Source organism: Helicoverpa zea, chromosome 18 (genome assembly GCF_022581195.2).
Source record: "Helicoverpa zea isolate HzStark_Cry1AcR chromosome 18, ilHelZeax1.1, whole genome shotgun sequence".
Taxonomy (NCBI): domain Eukaryota; kingdom Metazoa; phylum Arthropoda; class Insecta; order Lepidoptera; family Noctuidae; genus Helicoverpa; species Helicoverpa zea.
The window spans coordinates 11,564,765-11,589,111 of NC_061469.1; the positions used below are offsets into that span (position 1 = coordinate 11,564,765).

The 24,347-nt window shown below is 37.4% G+C and overlaps 1 protein-coding gene across 3 annotated transcripts in view; it reads left to right on the plus strand.

Moving 5' to 3' along the window:
- Positions 1 to 24,347, plus strand: part of LOC124638750 (putative leucine-rich repeat-containing protein DDB_G0290503) — a 64,830-nt gene that overhangs the window by 14,333 nt on the left and 26,150 nt on the right. For all 3 annotated transcript variants that reach the window (XM_047175817.1, XM_047175818.1, XM_047175819.1), the window contains 12 exons: positions 7,902 to 8,008; positions 9,202 to 9,339; positions 12,609 to 12,744; positions 13,063 to 13,195; positions 13,466 to 13,575; positions 13,770 to 13,888; positions 17,222 to 17,378; positions 18,314 to 18,481; positions 19,347 to 19,397; positions 19,924 to 20,283; positions 20,549 to 20,680; positions 21,011 to 21,172. In XM_047175817.1, the coding sequence (XP_047031773.1) occupies positions 7,902 to 8,008; positions 9,202 to 9,339; positions 12,609 to 12,744; positions 13,063 to 13,195; positions 13,466 to 13,575; positions 13,770 to 13,888; positions 17,222 to 17,378; positions 18,314 to 18,481; positions 19,347 to 19,397; positions 19,924 to 20,283; positions 20,549 to 20,680; positions 21,011 to 21,172 (1,773 nt within the window). The remainder of the gene's footprint in view (positions 1 to 7,901; positions 8,009 to 9,201; positions 9,340 to 12,608; positions 12,745 to 13,062; positions 13,196 to 13,465; positions 13,576 to 13,769; positions 13,889 to 17,221; positions 17,379 to 18,313; positions 18,482 to 19,346; positions 19,398 to 19,923; positions 20,284 to 20,548; positions 20,681 to 21,010; positions 21,173 to 24,347) is intronic.

Here is a 24,347-nt window from a genome sequence, read left to right on the forward strand (position 1 = left end):
GGTCCTTCCTATATGCAGGAACAGGAACATACCGTTGCATCTTGATTTGGAAGATAAAGTTTAAAATAGGCAAGAAAACTTCTTTAGATTTACTTTCAATCAAAGAACAGAGGAAATGTGTACTGTCATCAACATAAGACCTCTAATGCAAAAATTACAAAGTACATTGAAACTTATGAAACAAAAGTGTGTTCAGCGACTTTTACAGATATATTCTCGTTTGTCCATGATCATTTAATTAGCAATAAAAACCATGTACAACGCTTTTTAGATTATGTAAATGTATTTTAGGCACAGTTTACCGCATTGAATCACGCGTCCTGATGTCATTTGATACGAATGGAATTAAAATCCGTCACGTGTTTTTTATCATTTTAAATACGTTTCCTATTGTTACTATTGATTCAAGATTTTTGGCATTAGGTTTTATTTATCTTACATTGAACTTATTAAACCACCTGCTCAGCATAGCTTTTAATTAAGCGTCGCCCATTGACTCACTAACTTTAACTGACCGAAGTTTATGTACATCGTTCTCATCTCATCCCCAAGGCACTTTTTCTATTCTGCGCTGTTACATACCTAACTTCATAAGAGTAGAGATGACCTAACTCGTCTCAAGTATCGACTTATCGAGAACATGTTAATGGAACCTCCATTACATAACACCTGTTAAAGCATTTCCCCATACCAATGTTGGCAACAGTATCAAGCCCTTAAGCTGGCCAGTACGCGCCTCATCCGCTAATGTTCCGCGCACTCGAGATAAGACGCTAATATAAACGCTCCCGGAGAGTGCTCTCGGCCTGACCTATTAATCGCCGAGAATCTGCGCTATCTCGTATCTGCTGTCCTAGTAAAAGTACTGCTTTTAATGCTACTGTGCTAATTTCTAAATGGATTTTATCTCAAGAATGTATGTTGATATTAAACATAAATTGCTATGATAGAATCTTTGCTTTTTGTATTAGTAGTAATAGCCCATTAAAGTGCTCAATCTGAGTAAATCCTCTTTGAGGGATAACGACTTGACGTAAGTTTCCTATCACGTTCATATCACGCCATGCAATAAAAAGTGCAATCGCACTAGGAGACATGTCATAGGTGAAAAACGTGAGTGATAGATAAGTGGGTATTTAATCATAACATGAATGAATCCGTTGATAATCTCTTAGCGCGAGTTGTTTGGTTTTCGAAGAATATCGATTAACTGCAACATTTTGAATAGGCATGATGACAAATTTTTAAATTCCTTTGTATGATGTAGGTATACCTCTATTTTATATGAAAAATTATTAATTTTAAGAAAATGCGAAGTTTTTTTATCAAATAATTGCATTTTTCTCTGTCCACTTTGAATCCGGCGCGAAAACGCTTGTCAGTGTCATGTCGTCACTTGTGACGTCACGACTGAAATTACAAGACGCAAGTAAACAACGCTCGTGCAATAATTAAGTTTTTTGTGTTATTAAATAATGAATTCGAAAGGGCATAGGTGTTGTGGGGTCCCCCAGTGTAAGAACACATCCAAAACAACTCCTGATGAGTTATTTGTGTACGTTCCTCACAATAAAAAAATACGAAACAAGTGGCTTAAACTTGCAAGGCGAGATTCAAAAGCAATATTGCCCAGGGTACAACTTTATTTTTGTGAAGATCACTTTGATGTAAGTTATTACATAGTTCTCTAGATTCTAGCATAGTTTATAATGTAAATAACTATTTCGAGGTTAGGTTTCTTCTCTCATTGTTTTTTAATTAAACTAGTATACTTACATGGAAGTTTTAACATTTCTAAATTCAGCTGAACAAAAATCTTTATTTGATGCCAAAAACTTTCCCAGCATTATGATATCAATTCTAGGCAAATTAGCGCTGTTTGCCTTGATAAATCCGGGCTCCATAACTCGTGTTATAAACAATTAATTAATTAAAAACAAAGATCGCAGTGGAAGTTCACAATAACGAAATGTGACGTTCGCGCGCTTTCGCGCGAGTTGTTTTGAGAAATGACGTCACGAGCTCTGATTGGTGTTCAAGATATCATGGCGGATTGCCTTATTTCGTAATTTTATTTTATCAAAATACATATTAATCACATTATTAATAAAGAAAACAATGCGCGTTTTATATTCCAAGCTTCAAGTTTAATTTAATAAATATATTATTTTAATGATTTTTGATTACTGTCATCATGCCTATTAAATAGGGCAGATGACATGTCAATAACTCCTGGGTCTTTCCATGGGAATCTCCAGTAAATTCTTCGTTACCAGTAAGCACTATTAAGTAATTTCGTATAGTGACTGGGGCGGGATGTTTGTACTGTAGTCCCAAAGGAGAATTTATGACCAGAAACAATTATCCATTTGAAAAAGTTTGCCTTTCCAATACGTGTGTTACGTTTTATTATTTAATTGGCTTGTCCCTAAGTAAGTAGTCAATTCTTAGACACTGTGGTTACATGAAGTAACGCTTGTGGTTTCACGCTTGGTAATAAATGTCTTGGAAAAACATGAGTAACTTGACGTAACAAGGTATAGAATTGCACAGGTATGTGTTTTTACAGTGCAATACCTAAGCCTTTTTTCCTCCCATGTCTTTAAGGTAATAAACGTCTTCAGGCATGATTTTAGTAGAAAGTTTGACACAAGTTGCGCATCTTGTAAGTACAGGACACAGGTTGACTAAGAAGCGTAAAACGCTGAAAGGTAAACACCTCGTAAAATCCTGGGTATTTGTTTGACGCCAAACATCACATGTTACATAACATACAGCGTTACGGTCATAAGCTCCCGGGTTACTGGCTAGCATCGCGGAAGTCATGCTGCCCTTTGCCGGCCTTTGATAAAAGTCTACATTCAATATTTGTATATCATTAAACTTGTACGTGGATCTGGCAGTTACTAGACATGTCCTGTGTTGAGTAAAATGCAAGATTGTAAATATTGTGACTCAATTACGTATTTAAAGCTTCCTAACGGTATGGTAAACATGACAAATTTTTCTTGATTTTTGCAGAGAATTTGCTCTGCCGTTCTAACACCAAACATAAATTATTAAATTCTCGGGGCATAAAAACTTAAACTATCATTAACTTCCAATACGGGTAAGTCTATGAAAAAATCTTTAAAATACCTGAAACGTCTGTCTACCATCCAGTACTAACATTGAAATCACCCCCTTTCTCCCAGATTAGCAAAAAACAAAAGATGGAGACCACACCGCAAGCTTGTTTCACGGCGGACTCCCTCCCTTATCCTGTCGCTATAAAACGGCAGACGATCTAAAAATAAATTGGTGACATCCTGCCTCTTCAGATGTACTTTTTTCTTAATTTTAGACATAATTGGTACTAATAAAGTCGGTGAAGCGCGGAGGTTGGCTTAGAGCGTTAGAGACCGTTGGAGATTTGAATTGTAGACAGGTTACTATTGTTGAGATGACTGTTAGAGCAGTTGAATTTGAATTGGTAATAGGACAATGCCCTACTGTAGTTGCTGTATTTAATCTTATTAACAGTAATAGCACTCCCAGACTCTAAAGTCCTAACCGTCATAAAAGGGAGGACTGTTATACTATTAAGATAAAAGATACGAAATAACTGTTTGAGTATAACTTTCATCTTGTTTTTCTGAATTCTATGAACTTTACTACACATTATTTGCCTTCGTTATTTTATAGACAGACGATATTCGTTTCATAACACAGATTTCTTTCATCCATATCATCAAAGTAAACTTGTGTAACACAACGTAACACTTGTAAATCTTTATGAAACTGATCTAGATAGACAGCTGACTCCGATTATGGGATAGAGCATGTAAATCTGGCGCTCGATAGTCTTGATACCAATCGATCTCATGCATATCGAGTTACCTCATAACATGTGGTAACATCAACAGCTTTAATACTATGTGCCAATTGATTAAAGATTTATTTAATAGATTTGATGCATTTTCTTGTTATTTGATGATTCATGACTACATAAGTTTCCCAGTGCATTATTATCAGAACGTTATTTAGTAAAGCCATTTGCAAGAAATGTCGGGATATCAATGTTTTCTTTACAACTTTCGACTCCATCCTTGCATTTAAAACTAAGATCATCTGCAGATTACTGTAATACCTCACGCGTCGCGCCAATAGATAAATATTGACAGTTTTACAGCTTCATCAACCGTAAAATCTAAATATCGTGGCCATTAAACAAACGCACGCATATAAACAAACAAGTGTTTCAGTGCAGCGCCGGACGCTTCTCGTTACGGACGTGTTCTGCGTACGCGCCGCTCGTGACGTCATTTGCGCGGGAGACAAACGCGCTCGCGAATATAAACCTAAGCGTGACACAATAAGGTTGATTTCAGATTAAATTCTGTGCTGTTTTAGATGTGAGATGTAATTGACCGTTACAGTGAGACCGTTTTTAATTTGTGCATTTAAATGATAGAGATTAGAGCAATGTGATTTATTTGGGGTGCAGTCAGTTTTCTCAGAATTATCGGAGGAAACGATATGCAATTGCTGAAAATAGAATTATGTGTAATGGCTCTATCGGCCTGTGGTTTACATGTGGAAATGTTTTGTTCTACATGTAAATAAGGAAATTAAGCTAAAACTGGTTATAACTCGGGATTCCTTATTCAAATCGCTTTTCATAAAGTGCTGAAGCTTGGTGGTTCATTGTAAAATTTTAAACGAATAGTTTCATAGATAAATCAAAATCAATAGATGAGTTAGAGAAAATCCTGATTTTGTATTAATTCTATTCTGAAATTGAAAAAAAAAAAACATGTATCATGGCACAGAATCGAATACAGAATCCAAAATTCTTCTATAGTAGAACTTTTCTCCAGCAGCGTTTTTAAATATAGGGCATCAGAAAATGTATTCTTTGACCAAACAATCCCAGCCGTCCAACATCCGTATTCAAGTATGCTAAACATTTGTTTATCCTAGAATCTGTGTCCCATTTCAAGCTGTCTACACTTAGATTTAAATATAAATATTCCCCTTGTGTTTCGTCCTATTTTCGTTTTGAACTGCACATTTTATTTGTACCAAATGTGCGCCTATATTAAGCACTTGCTAGATACCTAGTTTTCGAAGTATTGAAATCTATTTACTTTAGAAAATACGAGCATATGTTTTGCGTAGGCGAAGCATAATTTTGCATGTACATTCACCTTTTGTTTTTGGTGTACAATAATAGAAGTACACATTTAGGAAAATGACTTGCTATTTCTCTGATCATTTGAAGTGAAATATTTTTCGTCATAATTCGAAGTCGATGTTCGCTGTCAGGTTCGTCAGCTGCGCGTCATCTTGGGAAACTCGTAAATGTCAGTGTGGAGTAAATAATCTTAATTCAGATGCATTCGCCTATCCATCTGTCAACTGAATCAAATTAGAATAACATCAATGTTTACTTTATGACTAGTTTATTTACAGTTTCTGTGATTAGTTAGTCTTGAAGTTCAAGATTCTGAACTCTGATTTAATAGTAACATTTATAACCGAAGATTTAAATAAAATGCGTCAATCAGTTGCTGTAATTTAAACTTTGTTTATAAAATAACTACAATTTAAATCAATATCAACTCCACATACCACTAAAATCAATTTCCCCTAACTTTAACACAATAGACCCTCTCGTGGTCCATTGAGCACATCATAAACATATTAAATACAATCGAAGGGTCCTTTACGATCTATGGGCCGCCGCCACTTGAAGCGCAGTGTTTACATCGCCATGCTTTATGGGAGAAATTAATGAAGAGCATTGAACTTGACATTTTAATGTACCCCTTGTGTCGCCAGATGGGAGCTTTTTAATGTGCTTATTTGAATTAGATGTAATGGTTGGGGTACCAGATGTAAGGGGCACATAACTGTTGTTACTAATTGTTTGAGATAATCTTTAAACGGTGGCATCTAGTATCATTTTCTCTTAATTTCTTTAGATATATGTACTTACATATTGAAAGTTGATATACGATAATTCTCATCCGGATAAAATACGTTTCGTCTGGTTTTAAGCAACATCTGTAAAACATGCACCAATTACTGTCAACTGTATGTAGTTTGATTAGGGGAAGTGTGAAACACATGTTTAAATTAATGAGTAATTTTAGTTTTTCAATGGCTCTGACACACTTCTCTCTTATTGTTAACAGCTGTTAACACCTCGCACGGTTCAATTATCTTACATTTAAACATTAATGGCCTTACTACAAAAACTTAAACGCCTGTTTTACACTTGTCTAAAAAAAATGTGGTTGCAAAATGAACCATATGTCAACGTCATAATTTGACATTTTTTTAGACAAGACTTAAACTGACGTTTAAAAGTTTTTGTGGTAAGACGGTTAATGATCACGTTCTAAAAGCTAAACAAAGTTGCTCGTTTATTCCCCTTTCATTATCAATCGGTAACAATAAGCAAACACTGCAACTTAACATCGTCAGTGGTTCTGCTTTATAACAATAACATATAGAAATAAACCTTATTGTCCTCACAATAGAGGTGTTGACTGGTGTTGAACACGTGCATCCGTTTGCCCACACATGGCTAACTTTTTTCTCCGCGTTATTTTTGTACGCAGCTGGATTAAATAGGAGGGTAGAATTATATTTTTGTGATTGTTTAACCTACTAGTGCCGAAGTGAGTAGTGTTCTTTTTATAAGTTTTTTAAAATAAAATATCAGAATGACGTAAAGTTGCAACAAATTTTATTTCTATTGAGGTCGGCTCCCAATTTCAACCTTGGTGATCTAATTCTGTCGTTTTAAGCAAACTTAAGTCTTTCGATACTGGAACAATATTTGAGGAAAAAATATGTTGGATTTATTTTGTTAGTTGTTTATGTTACTCAGAAGTATTGACGCAAATATTCACAGTTTGTTTGATATTGATGTACGGAATTTATTAATATTGCATTCGTTTGAAGTTTATTCGCACCACATCAATATTTAATATCTATACGTAGCACCACTTTTCTCGTTTAGCAGTTTTATATAAATACCAGCGTTTAATACGTGCGTGTAAAATGGTCTACCCACACTTTTCATTCATCATTAAATACAATAGACGGTATTTGTACAAAATATACGAGAATTTACATACGCTGACATTAACCTACGCCATTACCATGCGTATTCAATGAAACTGGTTTCAATTCACTTAAACTCATATCAGCGGTTTTCATTGTAATGCTGTTACTACGGAAGTCAGTTCCTTGGGACGTCTGTAAAAGTATCCGCATTTGATTAATGTATCGTCCTAATTATATAAACTGTGCTCCACAATTTTCAGACGTAAGTTAACAATTTACAGTTTACTTGTGACAGACTTTATAAATAAGCGAATAAAGCGCATAATGTGTGAACTAATGAGACGTTGGATAAGAGTGCAGCAATTAAACTTGGAATTATTCAATGAACTAAAGACATAGTGTTTGTGCAGTTGACGATGTGACTTCATCATGGTGATATTGAGAAAGTTTATTGTATGTTAAATAAAATAAAGAATATTCTATTCTATGTTTTATGTCAATATGTTCGGTTAACATTGTATTTATCAATCGTGTTTGTTGAGACATGTCTTAGCTTTATTAATCAAAGCTTTTGTCTGAGGCTAATTGGTATATGTAACAAATCATAAAGCTACGATTGTCAAATCTAGACCGTTCTTTCAGTGATTACTGTTAATTTCCATAATGATTAGTGTAAAAAAATATTTACACCTACCTACAGTAAACGTCCTCCATTTTTTTTGTGTTTTCTATCAATGACTCTTTTTTATTTTGTATCACGTAAAGCGAATCATACACTATAATTTGCGGAAAAGACTTAGGTACTTATTCCGTGAGGTAATCACACATAACTTGGTCCCCAGTGTTCGAGTCTTCGTGACGAGCTGTCGGTAGGCGAGGACAAGTGGAAACAACGGAGGAACATCAGCTTCGACCAGAATAGACAGCTGGAAGAAGTGACCAGGGAAAGGTGAGAACTTTCACATGCTAGCTTCTTTGACTGAAAGTGACGTATTGACGTATTCAGCAGACGGAACAATTTGCATATGCACATTTGAATTTGACGTCTTGTACAGGAGCAGTAGTATTTTATTGGTACGGTAGACCGCACATCAGTGGTAACTGTGATGCACCTTAACTCAATAGTAATAAGTACGATTTTCCTATAAAACTGTTACCACTGACCTGAAGTTGACTGTACACTTTATACTTACTACTATTTTTTATCGTTACGTCACTATTACTTAACTTCATAGCTGCTTGTTTGACCAGAGTTGTATAAACAAAAACACAGTCTAAAAAAACGGTGAAACCTGATCCCAGCAGATCGCAGAAGGGACGCGGCTAAGCGATTTATGTGATTCACTGAAGTGATTATGTATGTGGGAATAAAATAGGCATTCATTCATTAGATTGAATAATACGGCAATAGGTCGGGGCCCAGGGTTTCTACTTCCTCTAGGAGGCGCAGATTTACATGTTGTTCCTACCGTTGACAAATAGCAGGAATTTTCGTCCGTTTGACAGAATTACTAGCTTTAGAGATAAACTAAGTAAAGCATGTATAAGAAGTGTTCATATCTAATACCAAATAAACATAAACCATTTCTAGGTGAAATGTAGGTACACGTTGCAATAATCAAATTCGACGAATAAGCAGTTAAGTAGTAATTACTTCTCAGACTATGGGTATTCGGAGGATTCGGGTTAAAGTGTAACATGTGTTGTTCCGGGTTGCGTCACGTTCACCCGAACGTCAAGACGTTGCAGCTGCGACATACAAACAAACAGACCTCTTAATTTATATCCCAAAATGTTTGTGGTGCTTTGTTCCTTTAAGTGTAGGTTTTGAGGGGAAAAAACTATAAACATCAAACAAGTTTTTTCAGGCTTGGAAAGTAGTTCTGACATTATTTAAATATTCTTTGGAAATGCTATTCAGTTAGATCACCATGTTCAATGCACTTAATTTTAGGGAAAACTTCCTTGTCGCTATTCTAAACAGCCATGCCAAATAATTTTTAATGTAGTCTTGTAATCAACAAACTTGCTTTTGAAGATCGAAAGGGGTGAAAAAGCCTGCGAGTCCTATGTCCCTGATGAAGGACATTATTATCCCTACGGTCTTGTTACCAACTTTCTATGATCATGTTTCTCTTCCAGGGATGACCTGAAGCGCGTGGCAGTGAGCCTGCACCGCGTGGTGGGGCAGCTGGTGGCGTACTGCGCCAGCGCCGAGGACGAGCTCAACCGCACCGTGTTGGCGCAACTACTGGCGCGGCTGGTGCCCGGGGATAACGAGTGAGTGCCTGACTGACTACATGATCTTGTAAAATATTGTAAATCTACATAAATTAATGACTACTACATATATATAATGTTGGAACATCTTTCACACCCGGTCGGCTAGCCCCATGCTAAGTTATTAATTAACTTGTGTTATGGGTGCTAACACAACTGATACACTACATATAGCTACATATATACACATTTATAAATATTCTAACACCCAGACCACGGCCAACAAGCATGCTCATCACACAAATGTCGACCGAACCGGGAATCGAACCCGGGACCTCAGGTTCGGCAGTCCGGCATGGTGACCATTGCGCCATCGAGGGCGTTATCATAATTTGATGATAAAATTAATGAATGCAAACAAGACTTGACAAAGTATGGAGTGATTGTCTCCAAAAAAGGCAGCCGACGCCGATATAGTTAGGAAAAGGCAAGGCAGATAATGTCTCCAAAAAAAGGAGGTTCTATTTTTCTACCGCATTTTAGTGTATTTCCAATTTGTACAAGGTTTTCATTGCATCTTCATTCAGTTCGTAAGTTCAATATTCCTGGATGATCTATTTAAGACAGAACAAGATGACCGCAACATGTAGGTGCGCCAGTGACAACAAAACCGCTCGGCCGCATGCGCGGGACGCTTTGTGTTGTCGCTCTTGAACCGCTTTGATCTATCAGCTCCGGTGATGGATTTAGTTCAGCTGCTCGACTTACTACGAATATTACTCATACACCCCATGTGGATCAAAATAAAATACATTTAACCTGTGTTAGATAAATATGAAAGATGTTATTCCCGGTTTTGGATACATGAAACGACTTCCAATTTAGTTCCACTCTAGTCAATCTTAAGGTTGCCTTTCTCTATACTTGGATACAGCACCGGATTTTCAAATATATTTTGTAAACAAACAGCGAATTCAATATCGATTAATACCATTAAAGCAAGCAGTGGGTATTTCGGTATCAAAACAGAAAGCGATATAAAATAACAAGCAGTTCATAATTAGCCCAGTTAATTAGTTATAATCCCAGTGCCTCATTTAGCTTCAGTAACAAACGTTGTAGTGGATTAGCAAACCCGGAAGATAAAGGCTTTATCCTTATTCCCTCGACATAAAGGCTATAATGCTTCTGTAGTACTTATTACGAGTAAGAAAGAGTAATACGGTGGTTTAGAGAAATTAGTATATTGGTACAGTAGTGTGTGCTCACGGAAGACGCGATTTAATGCTTGCGTCCGTCGGTCAGTGCTGAAATGTTGGTGACGATGTCCAACGGTTTATTACGTAGGGTTGATTCTTGCATGTTTTGATCACATTTGTGATAGTAAAATTCTCCATCTATAAACAACTAAAAATATATGTAAAGAAAAGAAGCAGAACACAAAATAGATTATCATTTACTTAATACTCTTTTTCTGCCCAAGTTTCAAGCAGCTGTCCATTATAGATATTTGCATTGCCAACACTTCTTCGCATTTTTCACACCCCGTTATTTTAAATGGCCATGTCCTCATTTAAATACCCAAAAAAACTTCAAGTGTAAACCCTAACAAAACCGCATGTTTATAACTACGGGGCGTTAAGATTTGCACAAAATTAATATCCCCGGGAGGCGCTGTCGCTGGCGTCGCGCCAGACATCGTGCACTTCCACTAAATTGATGAATTACTTCGATTTGTGAGCGGGTGGGATTTTGTCTAAATGTGTGACGGACTTCTAACCAAACATCCAATATTTGCCAGCTATGTTTTTATTTTCATATCGACCACGTGCTACTAATTTTCGTGTATTGAGGTTAATCACTCAGTATCAGTTTTGCTTTTGATGAATTTAATTAAAATAATTTACCAATATATTCAAAACATGCAATTAATTAGCTGCCTGTAGCGAACAAGTCAGAGTCCGGGTTACGTGCAATATAAGACTTTGTAAGCAGTAATATCTGTATATATATCTGTAGCAGTAATCTGAGCTAATAGAACCGTTGAAATCAGACTCTGAACTGTACCATTGGTTGTATAATATAAGGCCCGGTGCAAGCGGCACACAGACTAACACTAACTACACTCAGAACAGAAGCAACCACCGCGTAATCGCTATCGGCTACACATCCTCCTACAAACTTATGAAATAGTATGTAAACTGTATTCGCTGGCAGTGGCTGTGGTCAGTGCCCTGTTTGCAACGAACCTTATGCTTTAAGCCCACTTGTTGACCACACTTACGCACGGAATTAATACTTAAGTCACTAGACAGGCTGGCGTTCAGCCAAGTATCGCTTACTCGTAATTGCACTTGTCTCAAAGCAGATAAGATTTGTACCACACAAATTATATCATACTCGTAGCATCGTAGCTAGCATGTAGCTCATTCCTATCACATGCTTGTGTTAAGAACAGGGAAGTCTAGCCGTGATAAATCTTTAACAGTTAAATGTGTTTGTATTACGTTAAAGACTTTCCGGGTGCAATGAATAGTTTAGCAAATTTTATGACTTGAACATGACCGGGACAGTTTTACTGTAGCTGCACGTATTTGCGGATATGCCTGTTAAAAATTTCATGCTACCTGTTTGTGCCAGTGAATGACACTTAAAACAATGTTTTTGAGTATGGCAGTCGACGAAAAGTATTCATTTTTTTTTAGAAAAAAAAAGAAAAACTAGTAGAACTCCAGTCTAAGTTTTAATATAAAGAAAAAGTTATAACTAAGAAATCACAAGATTCTGACGGTTAAAGGTCGAAAAAGCGTCAGATTATCGTAATATGTACCTGGCTATGCGCCAGCGCATATGCCCTTTCCATGTCAGTGTTGCACTTACTCGTGGGTGGCGCACTAGAGGTGTCGGTACACGCACAAATTATGAAGTGTCAGGTTAACTTGCGCTTAGAAAACGATGAAACAAACCTGTATTATTATATTATGTTCAGAGTTCTTAGAAATTTTGCAATGTTTAGGGTTGCACAAAACTTTAAGTAAATACACAATACATTTTGTGACTAAAAACAGAAAGAATGAAAGCAGAATGTCTTCGATGTAAATAATGGTCTTTGTAACGGCTGTTTCCACAGAAAATAGGCAAAATTTCACATGAGAGGCAATCAGAAGGATTTGAGAAAACTTTGGCTATTGTTAGGTGATCAATACCTGCAGCTCACTTGATAAGAAAAAACAATATATGGTATTGTATCCAAGATCTTAGGACAAGGTTGCAGTATCTATAGTCTATACTACTGAGACAAATAAACCAATCAATCTGTATATTTCCAGCACGTTGATAGAGGAGGAGTCTCGTCCGACGACGCCGAACGTGTCGGGCGAGCTGAACCACAGCGTGGTGTCGCGCAGCGGCCGCCACGTGCACTTCGCGCCCGATCTCAACGCTATACTCACCGACTTGGACGAGGTGGGTCATAATATTTTGATACGAATTTCTCTTAACAATCTATAGCTCGCCTAAGCTGAAATAACACACCCCACAGCCGCATTTAAGCAGACAATATGAACACAAAATGCGGTCCTATAGCCAAATGAAAATGTTGGTGTTAATTTTGCTGTTATTTTAGATGTGCTATATATAAATAAATATTTCTTCAGATATGGTAAATCACAATCGAACAAACAACTAGTATTACACAGAGCACGTAGATAGAAAAGTATCTAATGTGATACTTTATTCCATCTTGTAAAAAACTGTAACTAAATACTAATGTATTTGATCCAGGAGAGCATAGTAAACTTCCTGCAACAGCAGCGGGACCTGAGTGCGGATATCAAGAAGGAGCTAGAGAACTCTCTGAGAAGACTGAGACATGAAGCCCACTCGCTACTCGACTTGTCTGCTAAACTCGCTCCAAGTAAGTAGACCTGATCTTTACACATAACAAAACGATAGCCAAATAGACAAAAGTGATCTTTTGAGAGTACCGTTCCTCGAGAACCTCCTCCTTTTTTGGGAAGTCGGTTAAAATTATATCGTATTTTAATAGTTACACAGGTCATTATTTAAGGTAATGCAAATAACTTTTGTGAATTTTTAAAAATAGCCTTTATTAAAAGAATGAGTGCTGAATTCGAGTAATTTCGGCATGTTTTTGCTTATATAAGTCTTGTATCTTCTGCTACAGGAATCCGTCCCGACACGAGTAATATGTTGGAGTCCAGTATACAGATCACCGAGCTAGTGCACGACTTGGATAACAAAGAGAATTGTGACAACTGCGAGCTGCATAGAAAGGTAAACGTTTAATATTACTGCAGATGGGTTAATTTTTGTGCTTATTTAGTAGTTTGTACAGGAATTTGTATTTACAGGAGGTTTTTTTCTCATAAAATAAAGATAACAAACAGGTTTCCAATATTCATAGCTATACAGGGTTTGCTAGTTAGTTTATGTTTAATAAAATTGTTGTTTGAATGTTATTGTTTCAGAACATGGAAGAAGCGATGGCTGAGTGTTTGCAGCGGGAGAATTTACTTCGTTCAGATCTGGAAGCTGCAATGATCAAGATCGCGCAGCTCATGACCAGCGGGGAAGTCATTGCCGAAGGGTTAGTGTAATTACATTTCTTATGGTATTTGTAATTTTTCATTCATCTGATAAGGTTGAAAGCGGATTTCAACATACTTCAGAAACGGCTAAAGGATAAATGTTCATTAGTCTTGGTCCCATTGTTAGTAGTTACAGTTTTTAATTACTACTAGCCGTTGCCCGCAACTTCGTCTGCGTGGGCAATATAGAATCGTCAAAATACTACTTATACCGTAGGTGCATTTTTTCACGTGACAGTATAATTAGGATTAGCACTTAGCAGTCGCATAGATTCATTGATCAAGGTTGTGTTGTGGATGTGACCATTTATCTAAACAAAATAAGTAAAGTTTGTGACGTTGCTCAGCCAATTTGGAAAATTATTACGTATGGTGCGTAAGTAATTTTCACAGGAAACAGCTATAATCTATGTCTACATGCTTTGAGTCTGACAAAGCTGTCATTTGTACATTTTCTGCAGCTGCTGCGACTAATCAGAAGCCAGAAAGTCTGTCAGTCTTACCATAATATGGATGTCGTCTTGTGTAGTTGACTGAATTGTAGATAGGTAGTCGCTCCAAGCAAAATATTGGTACTAAAACAGATTCGGTGACTGGAAGCCAACACCAACATAGTTGGGGAATAGCTGGATGGATGATAAAATGAGTCATCATCATCAGCAGGCGCATAGGGTAGGATAGTTTCACTTACTCATGGTAAGGCTGACCACACATTAGGCGTGCGCGATCCACGGGCGTGTGAGTAGCGCGGGCGTCGCGAGCGCGCTGCGTGAACGTCGCGTTTTGCTGCCCTGCGGCATGTGTGAAGAGTGCAAGCGACGCGCTCGCGGCGAGCACGCGGCGCTCGAGTTGCGTTCTTACCCCTTCGCCCGCTATCCCCGCCGCCCGCTAAACGCCTTAGCAGTTAAACGTCAAGGAGAGCGGCGCGTGCGCGCCGCGAGCGCGCTGCAAATGCCGCAGGGCAGCAAAACGCGACGCTCACGCAACGCGCTCGCGACGCACGCGCGGCGCCCGCGCTACTCACACGCCCGAGGATCGCGCACGCCTAATGTGGTGGCCGAAGCCGGGACTCCACCGAAATGTTTGCATTAGTTCACGAATAGGCAAAATGTACGTATCTGTGCGAGTCCACTTCATGTGTTCGTACTTGAAACCTATAGTTTTGCCAAGATTTTCAGAATGTACGTTCGCAATTTGTCATTTCTTGGTGGAGCCAGCAAATCAAAAGAAACATAAGTGTTGTATACTGTGCGTCACTACCGCACACCGGGAAAATTTCGCTATTGCGGAGGACGTTTATCCTAACTAATATTATAAATGTGAAAGTAACTCTGTCTGTCTGTCTGTCTTTTCTTCACGCCTAAACTACTGAACCGATTTGTGTAAAATTTGGTACAGACATAGTTTGGAACTTGAGAAAGGACATAGGATAGTTTTTATTAAAAAAAAATATATATATAAAAATAAAAAATAAAATTTATTCCGGACATATAGCGCCATCTATTGGTCAAACCAAAAATATGCCGGAAGTCACTATATCATGCGAACGAAGTCGCGGGCAAAAGCTAGTATACCATATTTTGTGTCACACGTAAACAGGACGACAGTAAGTATCCACCGAAACACTTTCAAAGATCTGATGAACGAACAAATCAGACCTGACTTGGTCACCTGGGGCCAATCAGAGCTCTATGAAGCGATAATACGCTTTGGCTCCTACTGTTATTGTGGTTTCTGAAAATTTATTCACCTCATTCAACGATGAATGTAATTCTGATGGTACTATTAAGAACACTTGCTTAGCGCAGAAGCTGACGTTGGCAGGTCAACTCTTTTGACTTCTCGAATAGGATACCATTGGTTTTTGTGCAATGCACACCTGCAATGCATTCTGGATTAGGATAGGATATAGGTGGATAGGATTTGCAACAGAGAACAATTCTGTCTTTGTGATTAAATGACATCAAACGTAGTTTTATATAAAAGGTGTTTTTTAGGGTTTTTAGACTTGGCTCGGGTCTTACTGAGACTGTTCGTAATCGTGAACAGTGTATTTGCGATCAGAAGTTGAAAGTAAGCATGTCTCTGGCATGCGGCGCGTAATTTGTACGTTTTCAGACGCATAAAGCATTTTACGTGTGTATGGTATTAAATAGAGAGAGCTCCCATTTCTTATCTGCACTTTGTATCTGGGCTTGTTTTTAAAGCTACAGAATCCTACATTACCTTCCTCACGCTTAGCAGCGCTTGCGAGAGATAGATCCTCATTTCTTCTAGGATTAAGTTTACATATTTTGCATCAGAAAAAATAATTAAGGTCTACTTAATACTACTCACTCAAAGTAATTTGTTTTAAGGCCACCACATTAGTGGAAGATAAGCTAAACTATGTTTATGAAAAAATCCTGATATGAACTCCATCTGTAACTTTAAATGATAATTAATTGTTCCACTAAAGTCGTCATTTTTGACATAATGTTCAAAAAATAATTTAGATGGCACCGTTTTAAATTTGGCTGAGAACTATTAATTTTCTTTTCATCAAGGTAATAATTATAGTTGGATTTTGATGTGGCACGGCAAACTGACAAAAACTATTGAAATGTCTATCGAAAAATTACACTACGTGTTAAAATATGGTGAATTACGGAAAATACACAACTCCATCTGTTGAAATAATAATCCTCTATAAAGAATGTATGGTAATATTGTCATTTACCACCTCGCTCCTTTGACAAATTTGATGTATTTTATTTACCACAGATGGAGCTACTTTAACCTTGGCTAAACAAAATTTTCATATTTTTTTTTCTTCCGAAGTTACTTATAAAGGTGTGATTTTCTGTGTAAAGATTAATAATAGGCCGATCAACTAATATAAGTACAACATTCAAATGTACAGTTTTGACAAATAGATTGCGTGTCGTAATATTTTACATCTTGAATTCACAAAATTAATCATATCTTTTGATAGAGTGAATCGATTTCGATGAAACAAAAACTAAGTAATACCCCAAGTTACGTAGAATTTTTGTATATAAGCATTGTTTGCATTTAATTCGTAGATTTTACGTGAATCCCGAACAAACAAACAGATAAACAGACAAACAGACAAAAATGACAAAAATGATGGAAATGGGTTCTGTTAGTTATCCTTTAACATGCTGGCTATTTTTTTTTGTCAATTTCTTCAATGTACAAAAATTACTTTTCTACAGATTTATTATATGTATAGATTTACATTTATTATAGTTAACAAATGATTACTTCAGCTTGCTTCTTTTTGTCCAAGCTTTTTGATGTTTTTTCATAATGTTCTAACATTTTATCAGCTACGGCACGGGCCCGCAACTATGCTCGCTGCCGCCGCGGTCCCGTCCGGCGCCGACGTCGGCGCAGTCGCTGGACGGCAGCGCGTCGCCACGCGTGCAGAGACTCGCGCATGACATCGACTCGCTGCAGAAAGAGAGGGATGATCTGCATCAACAGGTTAGTATATTAACGATACTGTCTACTAAGTAACAGATCAACCCAACAAGTCTGTCATTATACTGATACTGTTGTGTAAAGCAACGGATTAACTTGCACTAGGCACTGACAAACACTATCACGAATGATATTTCTGCACAGAATTACAAAAGTTGACACGTAAATTACGAAAATTTATTACAATAATAAAAAAATAAGCTGAAATAATATTATATATACTTGCTGATCTTATTTATAACTAACATAAAATTATGTAGTAGAGGAAAATTATATAGCTTTAAAAATACGTCTCTATATGAAAATTCCACCAACCATTGTATAAAATCATAATAAAACATTAATCCACACAAGTAAATGTATTATCACAATCATATATGTAAATAGTTATGTATTTATCACTAACGTATAATAATTCCGCACTTTGACACGCTGCACACGCGCAGGTCAAAAGGATGACCGACTCACCCGTACATAAGATTTGTTGCGAAAAGGTAAATGCTAACAACACGCTTATGTATCATGTGTATTTGCTATATGTTGTAGTGCATGTAATTTATGTTTATCTTGATCATCAAGTCTCTTAATGTTTGTAAAATTAAAGGACAACTGAAAAATGGCAACGTTATTTATATGATTTCGTTCTCGACCCTAATAAATGCGCAAAATGTAAGGGTACTATTTCGTATTTACATATTTGTATTGTAGTTTTTTTGTGTTGCATGATTGTTTAATTCAAACATACTGTTCCATAGTAATTCGATTTTCAAATTATTATTTTTAGTGCTCGAATCATTTCATGGTGACTTATAATTAGTTTGAAAATATTGGAAGTTTCTCTCGTAATTTCAAGATTAAAAGAAAACTTCTAATCACAATTAGCCAGTCCTTTTCTCCATGGACAAACACAATTTATTAAACAATTCCCATTACCGCAGCTGGAGGCAGCGAACCGTCAGCTCCGCTCTACCCGCCAATTCGTAGAGGAGCAAGCCGCCGAGCGCGAGGCCGAGCGCGACGAGTTCGCGCGACGCCTGCAGGACCTGCGAGATGAGAACACGAGACTCGCTACTCGGCTGCAGAACAATGCTAGGATACTTAATGAGGTTAGTAAGGAAATTGTAGTGTTGTGGTGATGTTGGTGTTGTGGTAGAATCACTTTATGGTGATAGCAAAGCTGGCAGAATTGACCGCGACGGAGGAATCAAATAAAAAATAAAAAAAATGAAATGACATCGCATCATTTGAAACTTCGCACACCAGTCCAAGTCCGTGAATCTGGGTGAATAGCAGATGTCATTCGACGGAATTCGATTTCTTCGCCGCGGTCAATTCTGACAGGTGTGCGTTCACCTGTCAGAATTTGTTGTGTTCGTCTGTTCTATAGCGTTTCTTTAAGTTTATGGGAAACTTGAAATGTTTTGTAAGAAACGCTGTAGGGATGTCATCCATGTTTTTTTATATGTGGCGTGGTTCAATGTTTATTTCTTCATTTATTTTAAATTTTGCTTGTGATACGCAATTAATTATAAATAATTTACCTTAAATTATTCTTGTAATAGTGTTTAAATTACAAGGATCACAAGCAAAATTTATATTTCTTAACTAAATTAATTTGGTTGATGGCGCTTTTAACTTTTCTTTTCAACCTTTTATACTAATTGTTTTTTTTTTCTTTAATTGCACACTCACAAATTTATTTCACTTACTAATACGACAAACAAAATAGAATACAAAGCACATTAGGGCTATGCATGGCTGTAACCAGTCTCAATCAATTTTTATTACCTGGTTCAGTCACTATTAAATAGCTATACATACGCAAAAATCTTTAGTGGATGTCACTAAATTCCACAAAGCAGTAGGCTGCTTGTTTAAGGTCCTGTACCTTTGTAAGTCGGTTAAAAAAACTTCGGAATGTTTGTCGTATAAGTAATACGTAGTAAAACTAACCCGGGCGGCTGCCCACAGATGCACTGCCTGCGCCTCACGTATTGCAACTGTCGTGAACACGACAAGCACGTAAGTCTGACATGTCTTGTTTTTCTAGTTACGCTGTTTGTGTCAGATTAAGTGTTATTACCTAAATATTCAAGTATACTCAAAATCGCATATTGTGAACGCGAAATCACACACTCACTGCATCACAGGTCCTAAAACTTGCAAACGATCAGTTTTGCAAAAGATCTTAATCTGTCACAAATGTATGTTCCTATGTCCTTTTATTTTAGTCTGTTTATGTCGTCGATGTTACTGTGTAGTCTAGTTTATATGTATTTGTTGAGGTTTATTTCACTTAACAGCATGTTGAACACCACTTTAGTACATGATAATGGTGTAAATTCTATTTTCTCTTTTTATCTCATGACCATACCCTTTTCTATCTTTTTGTTAACCATGATAATGAATTAATATTTTTTATTCTTATTTTTGAAATTCTTATGAATCATCTTCATTTCCTAATTAGCACTAATCCAATTTCAACATTCGATATCTCATCGAAATCACCCAGCCTTCTCATCTTTTCACATTTTCCCTCACGACACAGGTGGAACAACTCGAAGCTCAAACTCGGGAGATGAACCAAATCATAACCGAACTTGAAACACGAAAAGCCTCTACGGACGACCAGCTAAAAGCTTCTGATGAAAAAGTGGTCTTACTGAGAGACATCATTGGGAATTTGGAGTCACAATTAGAACAAAAGACGACTCATGAAACGGAAATACTGGAACAGTTAGAACAAATGAAGAATACGATAGATGAGAGAGATAGTAAGATGAGGACTTTGTTGGGGGAGCTCGAGTCGCTCAAGAGTGAGCGAATGGAACAGAGTGACGTCATCTGTGTCAAGTGTAGCCAGGAGGATGTGAAGATTTCCGAACTGATGGAAAGGGTTAAAGAACAGGTTTGTCATAACGGAGCTTTGTATTGCTCTAATTTTTTTTGTAAATAGTATAGCTATCATGTTATAGTGTACAGTCCCATAGCTATTTACAAATCATCCTACTTCTTTTTTATTTCTTTACTACAAATATTCCTTCTTACCTAAATATTATTGTCTCCTTTTTGCTGAGTAGACTTTGAAAGACTAGATATTTACTCACTTGTATATTCTTCAACACTCGTAGAGCTGTATAGAGGTCGATATTGACAGTAATATTACCCCTCAGTGCCAATACCTGGAGGATCGCATCCACCGTCGCACGCGGGCGCTGGAGCGGGTCCATGAACAGTGCTCCACCAGCTGCAGCGAGCCTAGCGAAGACGTGTCGCTGCGGGACCAGAGACATAGGCACTTGGAGGTAAATATGACAACTAACTAGTACCTATACCATGTATCACTTTCAGGTTTAGATCTGAAAATAAAGAAGTTCATAGTCATGATTTGAATATGATCCTCTTTAATGTCACTCCAATAAGATTAGTCATTGATGTTTACTTTTCTGTGCACACTGTATCTGAAAGTTGGAGTCAGAATCGTCTTCTTTGGAATCGGAGTCCGGACGCCTAGCCGAATAGTTCGAGAACAGAAGAGTCGTAAGACTATAACCGAAGAGTTTACAAGGTTTTCACTAAGAACATTAGCCATTTTATTTATAAATCATATTTTAAACCTTCCTATCTTTCCTTAGGTAAAATCCCCGGACACGGACGCAACACCCCGTACAGAACACATGTCAGAGCTGATGGGTGTGTGGGAGTGCCTGGAGACGCACGCGCGGGCGGAGGACGCCGTGCTCAAGCGCGTCGCCGACCTCGAGATGCAGAGGGCACAGCTTAAGGACATTGCTCAGGTCAGTCTAGTTACAGATGACAACTTATTAGGATCTTACCCCGCTAGCATGGGGCCGTTTCTAGTCATTAAGAGGATGGGCAATAAGATAGCCAGTAGCCTCATGTAAAACATTGGTTCGCACCCAGTTCGATTTAAGGCAACCTTAGGCTAGAAAGATGATGATGAGTATAAGTACATTTACGAACATTCATTCCATATTCCCAAATTGTAAAAAAAAATAGTGTTGTTATACGAATCGCAACAGCTTATTTCTCAACATCCCCAACCAACTTGCCGTTATTTCTTTCAGTGGATTTATTTTTAGTTGATACCTAAAAGTAAAATAAACTTTGAGAGCAAGAACATGTTTCGCTTCATATGTGAATGAAATAATTATTTCTCTTGGTGACAAACTTTAACGCCGAATATAAGTAAAAAAGTCAGTGACAAGTTATAAATTCCTCGTCATTTACTTTCTGTCAGTAAAACGCCTATATATAAAATACATACACCTAAAAAAACTAAATTTAAGTGTGCTCTTACATTCCCCCAGATTTTAAAGTGAATTTTTCAAAGTGCTATAAAAGTTTATATTCGTGCTGATAAAGTATACCAAAAATATTTCATACTCCAGTGAGTCAACGACACGTAAAAGTGTAGCATAGCCTGATATATTTTGCTGACAGTTCGTGGGTAGTTTATTAGCAATAGATTAAACCGACATACCAGAGAATGTCAATGAGCGAGTAACAGTTCGTAAAATATTATTACGGGCGCTTACACATACGCATTCCAAGGCTACTATTATTGAATATTCGTTCAGTTGACCTATAAAATTGTCGTACATGAGAAACACTGGAACTTCACAAATGTTTGTCACTCAAATAGTTCATAAGCTTAGGCCAGCTATAAAATGCTGTTTTCGATATCAGTCGGTGCGCTCTCTGTAGGTACTATATCGAGGGGATAAGGTGCCTATCATGATCTCCCGCCAACTTTTACCCGAAAAACATTTGTTTTAATTTTCATACTTGATACCGATTCGGGAAGGTCTAGACTAAACTCTAGGTTACGCAACTCGTGTGACAGTGAACATTGGAACAATATTTCCTGGATAAAGCATGTGGTACAAGCAGAGACCTTGGTAGCGCTCCATTGATGGCTGGCGGGACGCCAACGATTTATTTTGATAACGCACCGCTCTTTCACAATGACTGGCCAACGCTAGCGAAATGTCAATTTCGCGGTTCAAAGTCGCCTTTCGACACTTTTTTATCCCGATTTTTCTTTGTTAAGCGTTCTCAATGAACAGTTTGAAAGTCAATGTTACAAGAAACGTGTTATTTTTAACTGCACATATTTCTTAAAAAAGTTCATCAAAGGTTCTAAATATTTCTGTAATGTAATGACAGTTTGATGGAGCAGTTTCGATATTCAGAGAAGAGCTGGCGTCTCGTCACGGCGATTAGCGCGTTAATCGTAGTTCTAAGTATTGCCTGGCAACGCTGATGAAACCGTCACAGATAGTAATCGTCACCTTGTTCTGGGAAGTATACGCTCAGGTGTGAAGGGGATCGTGCAGGTGCCATTTTAATATTAATAGGTTATAGTGGCTCGTTATCCAATAAGGCTACTTTCATTTTCTTAACTTTATTTTACTCATGAAATCCTGCTTTGCGGTTCTGCATACGTCCTAACTGCCGTTAGCATAATAAAACATACGTAGAAGTTAGACACACTACACTTTTATGATACTACTTCACCAAAATCATGTGCAGTGTTTCGAATTCGTGTTAAATATATGAGCTGCAAGCCAGCCGGTGCACGGTGTTGTTGTATTAATATAATGTGCACACAATCTATTAGTGGCTCCCCATTCGTATGGAATAGTAAACGGCAGTTATTGGCTCCTCTAAATATAATTTGTAAACAACACGTTTGAACGTACCACAATAGTTATTTTATAAGAGTATATAAATTGTAAGTACACTTTCAATTCTACCATAAAACAACGCCTACATAGAACGAATGGGTTTAGTAAAGCTTTCTGTTAGATTCGGAGAAATGAATACACAAATATACTCACTCTATTGCTAGAATCGCTTTTTACAGATACCTAATCCTGAAAATATAGCATCTTAATCGCATGACATCATGCTGAAAGCACAGTGTACGTTATCAAAACAATCAGCCTCTATTTTCGTAGTAGACTTTCGCTCCACGACACGCCACTGCGACTCCGCAAATAAACAATGAATAAGCCCCGAATTACCGCCAATAGATGAATGATGTACACCAGAGATTCTGTAAAAATACCCTCAAGTTCAATGATAAGTGTTTGCTTTAGTTGTTTGGTTTACATTAAAGTACTTGATGTATGGTTATTAGCATGTTTGGGAACGGATGTTTGAGGTAGGTAATCGTTGTAGATTCTTTACAAATCGGATGCTTTATGCTGATCCAGGAATTTTGGGAGTTCGTTCAACCTTTTCTTTCTGGTTTCAAATCTTTCACATAAGATCTCTCGAACTTAAGGGGAACACTTTCTTATTCAGTTTACTAATGTAGGTATTCCGCATTTTTTGCCTCTGGATACCCAAGAAAAACAGGAAAACATTTCATAAAGACTTCGACATATTTCAGCCTGATATAGCTCAAATCAGTGTAACGCGATATTATCTCTATATATTAATTTGCGTTAGCAAAATATTTTTATTAGAAGCAATAGGCGCATAGGAATTCGCATATTTTCCCTATAGACAAATATTAATCCTGGCATAGTCATGTTTACTCGGCGCCCATACGCCTATCCGTTTGTTTTGACGCGCTCAGATTTGCGAGCGATACACCAGTATAGTTGGAGTTCGCGCTACTATTGCAACAGTTAGCCCAGTTCCTGGCAGTTCGGCGCTAACATTTAATGGATTAAACGCGTATTTTCACAACAACTTCGACTACTAATGGCTTGACCTCATTCAGACGGAAGTGCATTCGAGATCATCGGAAAAACGTGCCGTTTCTTTGAGGTTTTTCAGAACAAACGATGTTACTGAATTTGGATAGACAGCACATGTTTTCATTAAGCAGTTGTGTGTTCTTCGAAAGACAACCGTACCAAGAAGCAAGATGACAGGAAAGGTTTTAAAATGATTTGAAAAAGCAATTGATTCCCATAGTATTTGTTTTTGCAAATG